We start from the raw sequence: 12,402 nt of genomic DNA on the forward strand, positions 1-12,402 counted from the left end.
ATGTAGCAGTCTGCTTCCGTAAAGATTTCAGCCTTGGAAACCCTATGGGGCAGTTCTACTCTGTCCTACAGGGTCGCTGTAAGTCGGAATCAACTTGATGGCAACACGTTTGGTGTAGGCTTTGAGATAATACTTTGTGGAGTCTTCTTTCCCACAAGAAGTCATGTGCAGAGACTTGAAGGAAAGACCATTTACCAGCCCATAGGGATGTAGTTCAAGCATTCAATAACTAGGAGAGCCTTACTGGAACGTACCAGCTGAATACCAGCCTTGTCTACAATATTGTCAATACATTTTTTTTTTTCTGCAAAAGGCAGAGAGTTAAACCACAAAGAGGATGAAAATTGTTTAATAACACTTCAATGACAAGCAATACACAGTCAGAGTCCAAAAAGGGTGAAAGAAAAGAATTATCTGATATTCTTTATCCTTCACATGGCTAAATCAAGTCGAGAACCACAAAAAATCACAATTAAAATCAAGCTGAAGAAACTTTCATTGCTATTTTCAAATGTAAACTCACTTAAGTATGAGAAAGCAATTAATCCCCCATGAGAGATGCAGCCCGTATCACGGTGGCCACAAGTCAAATGTAACTCCACAGCCTTTCATAATCAGCAGAACCCAATGATTCAGTCCCCTAGAGTACACACTGCTGTTATAAAGGAACCCACTGAAATTGTCAGAGCAGAGTCACAGTTGGGTATATCTAAAGCTCACTCCGCACGTAGCAATGCTGGGGCTTGGGAGATTTGGGCGTTCAATGATACTTCAGAGCAGAGAGCAGCTGGAAGGATCATTTATAGCTATGGGAAAAACTGAAATGACATTTTTAAAAGCTAAGAATAACTCACATTAAAAAAAACTAAAAAAGACACTATTCAGAGAATCGCAAAAGGAACTGAGTATTCCGGTAGAACGTTCTTTTGTGGGTATTTGGTTGAGTGAGAAGAAAGCTGGGATCTGTAAGATAAGAGGAAGGGGCTGGGTGTGATTGGTGCCAGTGTCCATGTTAAGATCAGTTGTCAGCGCTGGGCTACTTGCGGCCCTGAGGGATGGGAGGGAGGATGGGTTTGGTGTTGGCTCCTGGATGACAGACGACTGGGACCGTGGGCTTTCTGCACTGGAAAGAATCTCTTTCATGTGAAATCGACCCTTTAGGTAGTGCTGTAAAACCTTAAGAAAAAGCACACAACAGTTCATACAGTTAACTCCTTGCTTTCACTAAACAAATAAAATAAGCATTGAGTGATGTGAGTACCAGAAAGTTTTTAGAACTATTCATAACAAACTTAGGAATGAGGGACTTCCAAACAAGAACAACAGGGGATGAGGTTCAGAATATGTCATCTGCATGGCTGGCCAAGCCTTGGGTTGTTTAGACTTGGGCTGTTTGGCCCAATGACCAGAAGGTGGCTAGAGTAAGCTGCTCTTCCCCTCAGCTCATGTCTTCTGTAACAGTGCCCCCCAGCATACTCTTCCACAATCATACATGTGTGGACCCAAGCGTGCTCACCCACACATACGCACACGCGTGCTCACCCACACATACGCACACGCGTGCTCACCCACACATACGCACACGCGTGCTCACCCACACATACGCACACGCGTGCTCACCCACACATACGCACACGCGTGCTCACCCACACATACGCACACGCGTGCTCACCCACACATACGCACACGCGTGCTCACCCACACATACGCACACGCGTGCTCACCCACACATACGCACACGCGTGCTCACCCACACATACGCACACACACCCTGAAACCCTTCCTAGAGAAACTGCACCTAATGCCTCCAGGTGTATTTGTACAAGGTTGGTCTGTCCACCAGGACTGACGGCCTCAGGAGCTGGGGGTCTTCTGGGACAGTGGAAAGCAGGAAGCGTTTGGAAAACAGGCTGAGGGTGGGGGCATGCTGGCCATAAAGAAATCAGAACTGTTAGTGGGGAGAAAGCAATGTGTCAGGGTTGAAGAAGTGGGCAGAAGGTTCTACAGGGAGTGAGAAAAAAAGAGTGACAATAAAAAAGACTGGATGTCCTGGGCAAGTCAAAGCAGCTCAGCATGTTAAAGGCAAAATGGACTTTCTTCAGCTATATTCCAGAGCAAGAACGACCTACTGCTAGAGAAGATGCTACCATGTTAACAGAGGACAGACCAAAAAAAGCCTCTCCTTGTTTGCTTTTTTCCGCACCGTGGAGATACTTTTAACCTGGGAAGGTCAAGCAAACATCTTAAGAGAACAAAGGCCCTGGAGAAGAAAGAAGACAGTAGAAGAGGATACCTCCTTTCTCGATCAGTTCGTTTCTGGGCCCAGGTAAGTTCCATCCCAGGTACTGAGGTGACATACACAAGTGTCTCAGGGCGCCTGGCCTTTGAGCATTCACTTACGGGGGGAAAGACTGGAGACAAGAGTATGGCTATCTTTTAAATGGGAATACAAACTGGCAAGCCTAACTTTAAACCTTAGCAAATTCTCATTTCTTAAACAGATGGTTTGCGCATTGAGAAAATACTGGGGTGCCCTGCCCCTGCCCCCTGTAGGCAGTGTGGCCAGGTGGGCAGAGCAGCTCAGTGACCCTAGGCACGTCCCCCGTCTCTCTGAACCTTGGTTTGTCATCTGTAAGTGGAAGAGAAATAACCCACCCTGCCCTAGAGGGGTGAGTCTGACAGAAAACACTCACTTGATTAAAAAAGAATCAGTGACAGAAAAACAATGGCAAAAAAAGTATGAGGAGAATCTTGTGAAAAATGATGCAAACCTTTGAGGGCCCGGTCCCCCTGGCCGTCGCTCTTTCCTGATCCCGGGCGTGAAGAAATGCTGACCTCTGAGGGATACAAACGTTCCCTTGACCACGGGTGAGGCTGGGTTAATCCAGAACATGTGCTGGCATCGTAGGAATCTTTGCCACTGGAAAGTGAAAAACGAAAGATCTTTTTATATATATATAAAATTTATTTTATATTTTTTGTTAGTGTTGTTGAGAATACGCACAGCAGAACGTACACCAATTCAACAGTTTCTACGCATACAATTCAGTGATGAATGATCTTTGAGATGCAAAACCACAATGGCCACACAACCTATTCCTATGACTTCACTGGGTTCCCCGTATCCAAGTTCTGTGGTTTGAGGAAGTGTCTCTATTGAGCTAAATTCTGAATGGTATCTGTGGCAAGTGCTAGACAGCGGCCACAATTAAAAACCGGTTGCTGCTGAGTCAGTTCCAACTCGTGGTGGCTCCATGTTGTCAGAGTAGAACTGTGCTCAGGGGGTGTTCACTGTCTGATTTTTCAGAAGCAGATCACCAGGCTTTCTTTTGAGGTGCTTCTGGGTGGACTCGAACCTCTGTATTTTGGTTAGCAGTCAAGCATGTTAACTGTTTGCACCATCCGAGGGCTCCACATAGCAACCAGCACATCTGAAAAGCATACTAAACACTGTATGTATTAGTGTACGTGCCTTATCCATTAAACAAAATGTAATTGAGTACCTTCTAGAACAAAGCATCATGCTAGCTACTAGAGTATAAAACGAGAAGAGTAAGGCACAGATCCTAAACCCTAGGACCTTAAAATCAAATGCAATTGATATACTTCAGTTCCTGCCATGTCAAGGACAGAGCAAACAAAAGCATGTTGGGGGGCCTGACCTGGACCATACATTGGGCACATCTGGTTTGGGGGGGCTGTGATTTTGTTCCCCCTTTTAAGAAAAGGGGTCCCTGGGTATTGCAAACAGTTAATGCACTTGGCTGCTAACTGAAAGGTTGGTTGGTCAAGTCCCCCCAGAGGCACCTTGGAAGAAAGGCCTGGTGATCTACTTCTGAAAAACCAACCACTGAAAACCCTCTGAGCACCGCTCTACTCTGACACACAGGGGTCGCCACGAGTCGGAATTGCCTGGACGACAGCTGGTTTCTAGTTTTAGGACAAGGTAAAGGTATGATCTGGTGCCTAAAATCCCCGTTTCTGGTCCAGTGCGATTCCTACCACCGGGTTCCTCTCCTTTGGGAGTCTCGTTTCCTGGCTTCCTCCCAGGGAAGCTCAACCTGCAGAGGTTTGTGACATTGCTAGGCTTGCTTTTGGGTCTTCTGGGCTCACAGTTCTGGACCCTTCACCCCTACGCTTGTGCCTCATCCCCACCAAGTTTGCTCTCATTAAAGAATCTGAAATTAACCCCATGAAAATGGCTGATGCTTACACCATTACTTTTTTGGAGGAATGCCGCATTTTAACATGGTCCAAAGTCTTAAGATAACCCAAAAAACCAAACTCTCTGCCATCGAGTCAATTCTGACTCACAGCGACCTTATAGGACAGAGTAGAACTGCCCCGTAGGGTTTCCAAGGAGCGCCTGGTGGATTCGAACTGCCGACCTTTCAGTTAGCAGCTGAACTTTTTTTTTTAATTGTGCTTTAAGTGAAAGTTTACAAATCAAGTCAGTCTCTCCCATGCAAAAATTTATATACACTTTGCTATATACTCCTGGAAACCCTGGTGGCATAGTAGTTAAGTGCTATGGCTGCTAACCAAAGGGTTGGCAGTTCAAATCCGCCAGGTGCTCCTTGGAAACTCTATGGGGCAGTTCTACTCTGTCCTATGGGGTTGCTATGAGTCGGAATCGACTCGACCGCACTGGGTTTGTTTTTTTGGTTTTTATATACTCCTAGTTGCAGCGGCTGAACTCTTAACCACTACACCACCAGGGTTTCCAAGTCTTATGGGATTGCAAATCTAGTGGCTGATTTTCAGGCGCTAACCAGGGGGTGGGAGAGATTTATGCAGTGAAGTTTACTCAGTAAATGTTCAAGTCCTATCATGAGGAGTCCCTGACTCAGTCTGCAAATAAGGAAAACTCAGAGCCTGGCTGACAGGAAGCTAGAAGTGCTCCTTTCTCTCCCTGACCCAGGGGCAGATTATCCAACAGGCAAGGTAAACTCAGTGCTTACTGGGTCACCTGTAGTGAAAAATTTCTCATGGAAAACTGTTCACTACAGATTAGTAGGTAAGCACAAGTAAGCCTGTGCCTACCGTGCTTATTGGGTCATCCGCCCCTGTCAGGAATTGGAAATTTGAAAAGAGGCTTTGATTCTGTAGGAAGGTGCTGTGGGGTTGGGAGAGAGAGAGATGCCAGCCATACCTAGAAGCAGAATCTTTGATGTGAAAAAAATGTGAAATTGTTCGCTACAATGATCTGGTAAGCAAGTAAGCACTGTGCTTACCTTCCCTATTGGATAATCAGCCCCTGCCCTGACCCATCCACTTCCCCCTCTTGCCTTGGGACTCCACCATTTGTTTTAGCTCTTGCCCCTCTTTTCTGTCACTTATTCCTCTAATCATGCGTAATGCCAGCACTGAGCAGGTGCCAGGGATACACCCAAAAGAATGATCTAGAACCTGCCCTGGTGCAGCTTACAGGCCTGCTGGCTTATTCAGTCACACAAACACTATTATAATTGTGTGAGTGGCATGAGGCTAGGAGAGGTTACATGAGGGACACCAGGCAGGTCTCCCTGAGGAAGTGACATTGTAGTTAAGACCAGAGGCGTGAATTAGCCAGACAAAAGGGGAAGGTGGGGTGGATGCTAGGGCTGGAGCAGGGGAATGTTCTAAGACGGAACATCATGACTGAAGGCCCGCCCTGGAGGCCAGATGTCCTTTCTTCAGTTAACAGTTATAGGAATGCTTCCTGGGCAAGGTGGACTTCAGGAATGGCAGGAAGAAGCTTGCTTAGGAGACTAACAGTCAAAGACAAAAAAAAAAAGGAGTTACTTTTGGAGAGAAGCTTAAGGGTGGGAGTGAGTAGTTCATCTAATGGGAGGGCAGGATGGGTGGGATGGCGAGAGTGGGACTTGGGCTCTAGAGTTTACCATGGTTGGACCTGGGGAGTGGGGGCTGTGGCTCAAGTGATGTGCAGTGCTCCTGAGAAGGGACAGAGGCTGCAGCACTTGGGTTCTAGTTTGTGGCTGGAATCTAGAACCAGCTATTCAACAGATGGTCTGTTCTATCCAGAACCAGCTATCCAGGAGATGGTCTAGTCTATCCAGAACCGGCTCTCCAGCAGGTGGTATATTCTGTCCAGAACTGGCTCTCCAGTAGGTGGCCTATTCTGTCCAGAACTAGCTCAATATCAGATGGCCTATTCTATCCAAAACCAACTCTCCACAGGTGGTCTGTTCTATTCAGAACTGATTCTCCAGCAGATGCTCTACTCTGTCCAGAACCGGCTGTCTAGTAAATGGCCTTTTCTGTCCAGAACCGGCTCTCCAGCACGTGGTCTGTTCTGTCCAGCTAGCGCTCCAGCAGGTGGCCTATTCCGTCTAGAACTGGCTCTCTAGCAGGTGGTCTATTTTATCCAGAACCAGCTCTCCTGGACAGCTTTCACACTGCCGAATATGGTTGCTGCTTCCCATTAACTCCAGCTAGTGCTAGATGTCACCAACATTCCCAGACAGAAATATTCCAGGATGGGGCCATTTCCCTGCACCCAGACATTCTGTTTACAAGTTTTGGGTACTTAGTATCAACTAGAAGAAAAGTTTAATTGCTTCCTTGAAGGAGGTGGTCCATCTTACCAGCTTGGGCTGAGTTTCTGGGTCTGTCTTCTTTTTGCCAGGGAAAAGTTTTTGGAACCCCCTTATGAATTCCAGGCCTTTTCAGGGAGAACATCCATGCTCCTGGAAGACCTTGTTTCCCAACCTCTTGCTCCTTCCTAGGGTAATTGAAAATGTCCAAGAAGCACTGCCAAGAGAGTGTAAACTGAGACCAATTCTGCCAACATCTGGGATTTCCAGTGACTGAGCTACTCTGCCTTCAACTCCCCGCAGTGGAACAGCACCAAGCTTGGGATCATCTCTCTGGATTTATACCCAGACTGAGTCTTTTCCCCTAAATGCAGCTTTCTACATTTTATGGGCTAGATCTTTTATTCTAATGATAGAAGCATAAAGATGTTCTTCCCTATTTTAGTGAAAAACATATCATAGATATTATGGCAAAATCTCTAAAATGGTGTGATAAACATATATTGCAAAAAAAATAAAGGTAAGCAAAGTTTCACTGGCTTTTGAATGCATATGTTCTGGTAACTTTTGAAAAAGAACAGGTCTTCATTTAAAATGGATCATAGAGAAAGTGCTCCCTTTCCACGATGCCTTCTCCTTTGTGTTAAAGAAAGCATTAAATGGAAATGCTTAGACAGTCAGAAGTAAGAAAGTGGTGGAGCTAAAAGACACATTTACAACTGCACGCGCAGCGTCAGACTTGAGTGATGGGCCGGGCCCTTTTTCCGTGGGAACAGATGATGGCTAAGCCCACCGCAGCCTACTAGGCATTCTTTTTCTTTTTCTTACTGTATTCCCAGCAGCCTACCTTCCTTTTACTACAAATTCCGAGTTCAAACAAATCCTCCGAGATCCACAGTTTCGACATGGTTACAGCAGCCTAATTAACTAATTACCATGTTAGGATCTCTAGTATCCAGTGAGATGTGCAGACTTAGAAAGGACCACTTAGAGGGGACAGCTCTTTTTCATCATGCCATTTATGAAACACAAAGGGTGTCACAACAACAGAACACAGAGATGAAGGAAAGCATCGCTCAGTTCTGAAATGGTTATCCTGACAAATGGTCCTCATGTGCAAAATAACCCTTTGCCTGGACAGCCACTTTAAAGTGACTTTTAAAAACTATATTAACACTTGAAATTATGAAATACTCATTGTTTAAAATATGGGGGGAAAGTTGGTCATAATCCCACCACCGAAAGACAACAACCGATATTTTGGTCCATTTCTTTTCAGTGTTTTTGTTCTATGCACCCACATGAATATTTTATAATCTACATTATGCTCGATATACATTTATAGCTCACTTTCATCACTTATTATATAATAGGTATTTATTAATATTTAACCTTAATTCATCTGAATTTTTTTTAGCATATAGAGTGGTGTCAGAAGCTTCTCTAAGAGCCATTTTTTCTCATTTATTGAATATTTCATCAAATTCTCACAGATTTTAAATAGTTTTTTTAGGCTACAAAAATAAAATAGATCCACTCCTTGTCATATACCCCAGGGACTTTGGGACTCAACCAGGGACTCAAACAGGTACGTGTACACCTATGTTCATTGCAGCATTAGTCATATAGCCCAAAGGTGGAAACAATCCAGCGCCCACCAAGAGCTGAATGGACACACCAAATGTGGCACACCCATACAGTGGAATATTACTCGTCCATAAAGAGAAAGGGAGTTCTGATGCAACAGTGTGGATGAGCCTCGAAAACACTGTGCTGAGTGAAATAAAAAGTCGGACACAAAAAGGACAAATACTGTCTGACCCCGCTTATATGAAATATCTACAGTAGGCAGATGCATCGAGGCCAAAGTTTATTAGTGGTCACCAGGGGCTGGGGTGAAAGGGGAATGGGCGTTATCGCTGAAGGGATACTGAGATTCTGTTTGGGGTGATGTAAAACGTTTGGAAATGGATAGTGGTGTTGGTAGCACAACATGATGGATGTAATTAATGTAAGCTTTTTGATATATATTTTACAATTAAATATATATATATAGATACACACACATTCTAGAAGTTATCAAAAAAGGAAAAGGAAGAAAATAAAAATAATGAGTAATTCTACCAGAATACCCGCAGTGAACATTTTGGTATACTTCTTTCCAGTCATTCAACCTGCTTTTGGATATTCCAGAGAGACTTTCATGCCTACAGACCCCTTCTGATGAGTTCTTTACACCACAAGGGCCTGGCCACAGGTGATTGGATAAAGGACGGGTACCTGACTCAGGAGAAGCTAACCTATGTATCAGCCTGTAACCCAGAGATCTATCCCCAGTGGGGCACCCCAGAGCAGATGGAGACTGATGCAACCACTCAGATCTTTACTTGGGAGGCTTGTACTTAAGACCTGTAGAGAGATGGTCAGCTGTAGAGACAGGAGCAGCAGCAGAAGGAACAGGAAGCAATGGAATACCCACAAAGGCAGCACACTAACATTCATGATTGAGCGCTTGCTGTAGCAGACTCGGGGCTCTCAACGGTCACATATTCAGCTGTTGAAACACACTGTGGCATATTAAACACCGGGACCTTGAAATGGCCTTTCATAGGCTGGACATCAGCTGGTAAACATTTTTTGAAAGATAGCGTTGTACTAATCAGAGATTTTGGCTGCAAAAGACAGAGCCAACCCTGGCTACTTTGAACATAAAAACGGAGCTTGTTGGTGGGCTCTCAGATGGCTTATAAAATTAATGGAAAACTAGAGAACCAGGCTTGAAAACTGGGCAGCAACCAAGACCCCAGCCGAGTTGCCCACAACAGAGGAGGGGACTCGTGGAACATCATTACTCGTACTGCCAGAATGTATGCCTGGGCCATTCCTCCAAATTCCTAATTCTTCTACCACTGGAGACTTAAGTAATTTCCCTCCCACTGTCCCTGCATCTTCGTGTCACTCGCTCAAGATTCAAAGTCCCGGATAGATGCTTCCAATCATGCAAGCCTAGGCCATAGCCATGTCCTATCTAGAGGGGTAGGGTCCACCCTTTAAATTCCACTGTGGGAGGTGGGGCCCTGCTTCCCAGCGTTGGCATTCCTCTGAAGTCTGTGAAGACACGTGTGCCATGCCTTAACTAACAGCAGAAGGTAATTCTTCCATCCAACAAAACCCAGCTCACCTCTGCCTAGAATGTGATCCAAAAGGAGTTACAACATAATCATCATAAAACTCAAAACCTCTCTGTGGTTCTCCTAACTGTGTAAAGTAACGTAGATCACTGATGACAGGTGCTGGTACCAGACCCCTGAAATTGGAAATTAAAAAAAAAAATCTTAAGGGTTTTATAATGATACCAAGTATTTAAAAAAACCCATTACCGGTGATTCAATTCCAACTCATAGCAACCTTATAGGACAGAGTAGAACTGCCCCACAGAGTTTCCAAGGAGCAGCTGGTGGATTTGAACTGCTGACCTTTTGTTAACAGCCAAGCTCTTAACCACTATGCCACCAGGGCTCCGATACCAAGTACACACACATGTAATACCTACCATTCTATGCAATACAAATCCAAATGTCAATAAAATCTACCAGGAATAATGTAATGTAGCCACCCCTAGGCATTCACTTCAGAACTTGCCTTAGACACTGGCTTTATTACATTTGAATGTGTAGATTAAGGAAGTTTGTGTTTTTGTCAGTATTCCTTATCTATAAAGCTATTAATGTAGTTACCTCATCTTCCTGGTGATTAGTATGTATCAAAAAACCAAAAACCAAACCCGTTGCCGTCGACTTGATTCTGACTCATAGCAACCCTACAGGACAGAGTAGAACTGCCCCATAGAGTTTCCAAGGAGCGCCTGGTGCCGACTTTTTGGTTAGCAGCTGAGCTCTTAACCACAGCGTCACCTGCGCTCTGGTTAGTACATATCGCATTGTAAACCATTAGTCTATTTATTGTGTAAGGCCCAGCAATATTGATATTTTCCAATTTTGTAGGTAATCTAATACTTTGAATTGGTACCCCGATAAAATATTTCTAAAAAGTCTAACATCATTCTCACAACTAAACTCGAAAGTAAAATATTCCTTCTTCATCGATTTATATATATATTTTTTTATAAACTCACCTGTTCCCCAGCATACCTAGAAAGAGTCGTTTACCATTGCTAAGCAGTAAACCCTGCTGTTTTTCACCCTTATAAACTCACCTGTTCCCCAGCATACCTGGAAAGAGTTCTTTACCATTGCTAAGCAGTAAACCCTGCTGTTTTTCACCCTTATAAACTCACCTGTTCCCCAGCATACCTGGAAAGAGTCCTTTACCATTGCTAAGCAGTAAACCCTGCTGTTTTTCACCCTTATAAACTCACCTGTTCCCCAGCATACCTGGAAAGAGTCATTTACCATTGCTAAGCAGTAAACCCTGCTGTTTTTCACCCTTATAAACTCACCTGTTCCCCAGCATACCTGGAAAGAGTCGTTTACCATTGCTAAGCAGTAAACCCTGCTGTTTTTCACCCTTATAAACTCACCTGTTCCCCAGCATACCTGGAAAGAGTCCTTTACCATTGCTAAGCAGTCAACCCTGCTGTTTTTCACCCTTATAAACTCACCTGTTCCCCAGCATACCTGGAAAGAGTCGTTTACCATTGCTAAGCAGTAAACCCTGCTGTTTTTCACCCAGACTTGCTACATAGAGGTGCCTGGTACAAAGCAGCCCAGTTGCAAATAAGCGTGAGCAAGTTCAAAGCAGCCACCTTCATGATGATCCACTTGGAGCACGTATTTGGCACTGTTTGGTTTCCCTGTCTCAAAGCTTTAGTAGACATGGCCACTCTGCTGGTCAGTGGTCACACAGGCTCCAGCTTCAGCTGCACTGGGGGATACTGCCTGGCTCCTGGCCACCACCCTCCCCACCCTGCAGCAGAACTTTGTACATATCACACTGTCTTTTGAACCGGACTATTCAAAGATAGCCTACAGATGTGGGGAAAATTCATCTGACTTCTGTTACATGGTAGCAAATAGACAAAAACTTAATCTTATATATTGATTGTTGTTGTTAGCTTGCCACCGGGTCTATTCCGACTCATGGTGACCTCATGCATGGCACAGTAGAACTGAGCTCCATAGGGTGTTCATGGCTGTAGCCTTTCGGAAGCAGATTGCCAGGCCTATCTTCCGAGGTGCCTCCGGGTGGGTTTGAACTGCCAATCTTTTGGCTAGTAGTTGAGTGCCTTTTTGTGCTGCTCAGGGACTCCCAATACTGATGAAAAGTTCTCAATAAATAGCTTGAAATTGCGGACAATAAAAAGAACTGAAATTGAAAAAAAATTTTAATGACTTTTTAGATTTTGCTTTGTTGAATCATTGCATTCTTAACTTTACTAGCAAACTAAAAAAAAAAAAATACTTGCTGGTACTTTTAGTAACTTTTTCAGAATAGGGACTTTTCTTTTCTATCATTCACACTTTCTAAAAGGTCACACAGGAAGGAAAACTCATAACATTGAAGCCTGTCACATTCAGAAAATCAATTGTAAGCATTTCATAACTACTGTCTGGTCAAGTTATTCATATTGTGTAAAATTTAAAGCCTATGTGTTCCTTTTCATATTTAACAATAGTACAATCATTATATTATTAAAATATATTTAATGTAATATAATTAAACATATTATATAATTATATTAAATATATACTTATATTTAAAACAATATATTAAATAATAATTTGTTATTATTAGTAATAAGTATAGTATAATAATAATAATTATGGCCACTAACATCTGTGACGCCCTTGCTGAGAGGCAGGCACTAAAGTGAAACATCTTATACTAAGGACTAAGAAGTCATCCA

General features: G+C 43.8%; 1 protein-coding gene across 1 annotated transcript in view; it reads right to left on the reverse strand.

Moving 5' to 3' along the window:
* Positions 1–381: 381 nt before the first annotated feature.
* Positions 382–12,402, reverse strand: part of LRGUK (leucine rich repeats and guanylate kinase domain containing) — a 133,646-nt gene continuing 121,625 nt past the window's right edge. Inside the window, exons 19-21 of the mRNA XM_049894621.1 lie at positions 9,718–9,843; positions 2,772–2,920; positions 382–1,176 (exon numbers count right to left, since the gene is read on the reverse strand). Coding sequence (XP_049750578.1) covers positions 1,037–1,176; positions 2,772–2,920; positions 9,718–9,843 — 415 coding nt within the window. The 3' untranslated portion in view covers positions 382–1,036. The remainder of the gene's footprint in view (positions 1,177–2,771; positions 2,921–9,717; positions 9,844–12,402) is intronic.

Source organism: Elephas maximus, chromosome 8 (assembly GCF_024166365.1).
Source record: "Elephas maximus indicus isolate mEleMax1 chromosome 8, mEleMax1 primary haplotype, whole genome shotgun sequence".
Lineage (NCBI taxonomy): Eukaryota > Metazoa > Chordata > Mammalia > Proboscidea > Elephantidae > Elephas > Elephas maximus.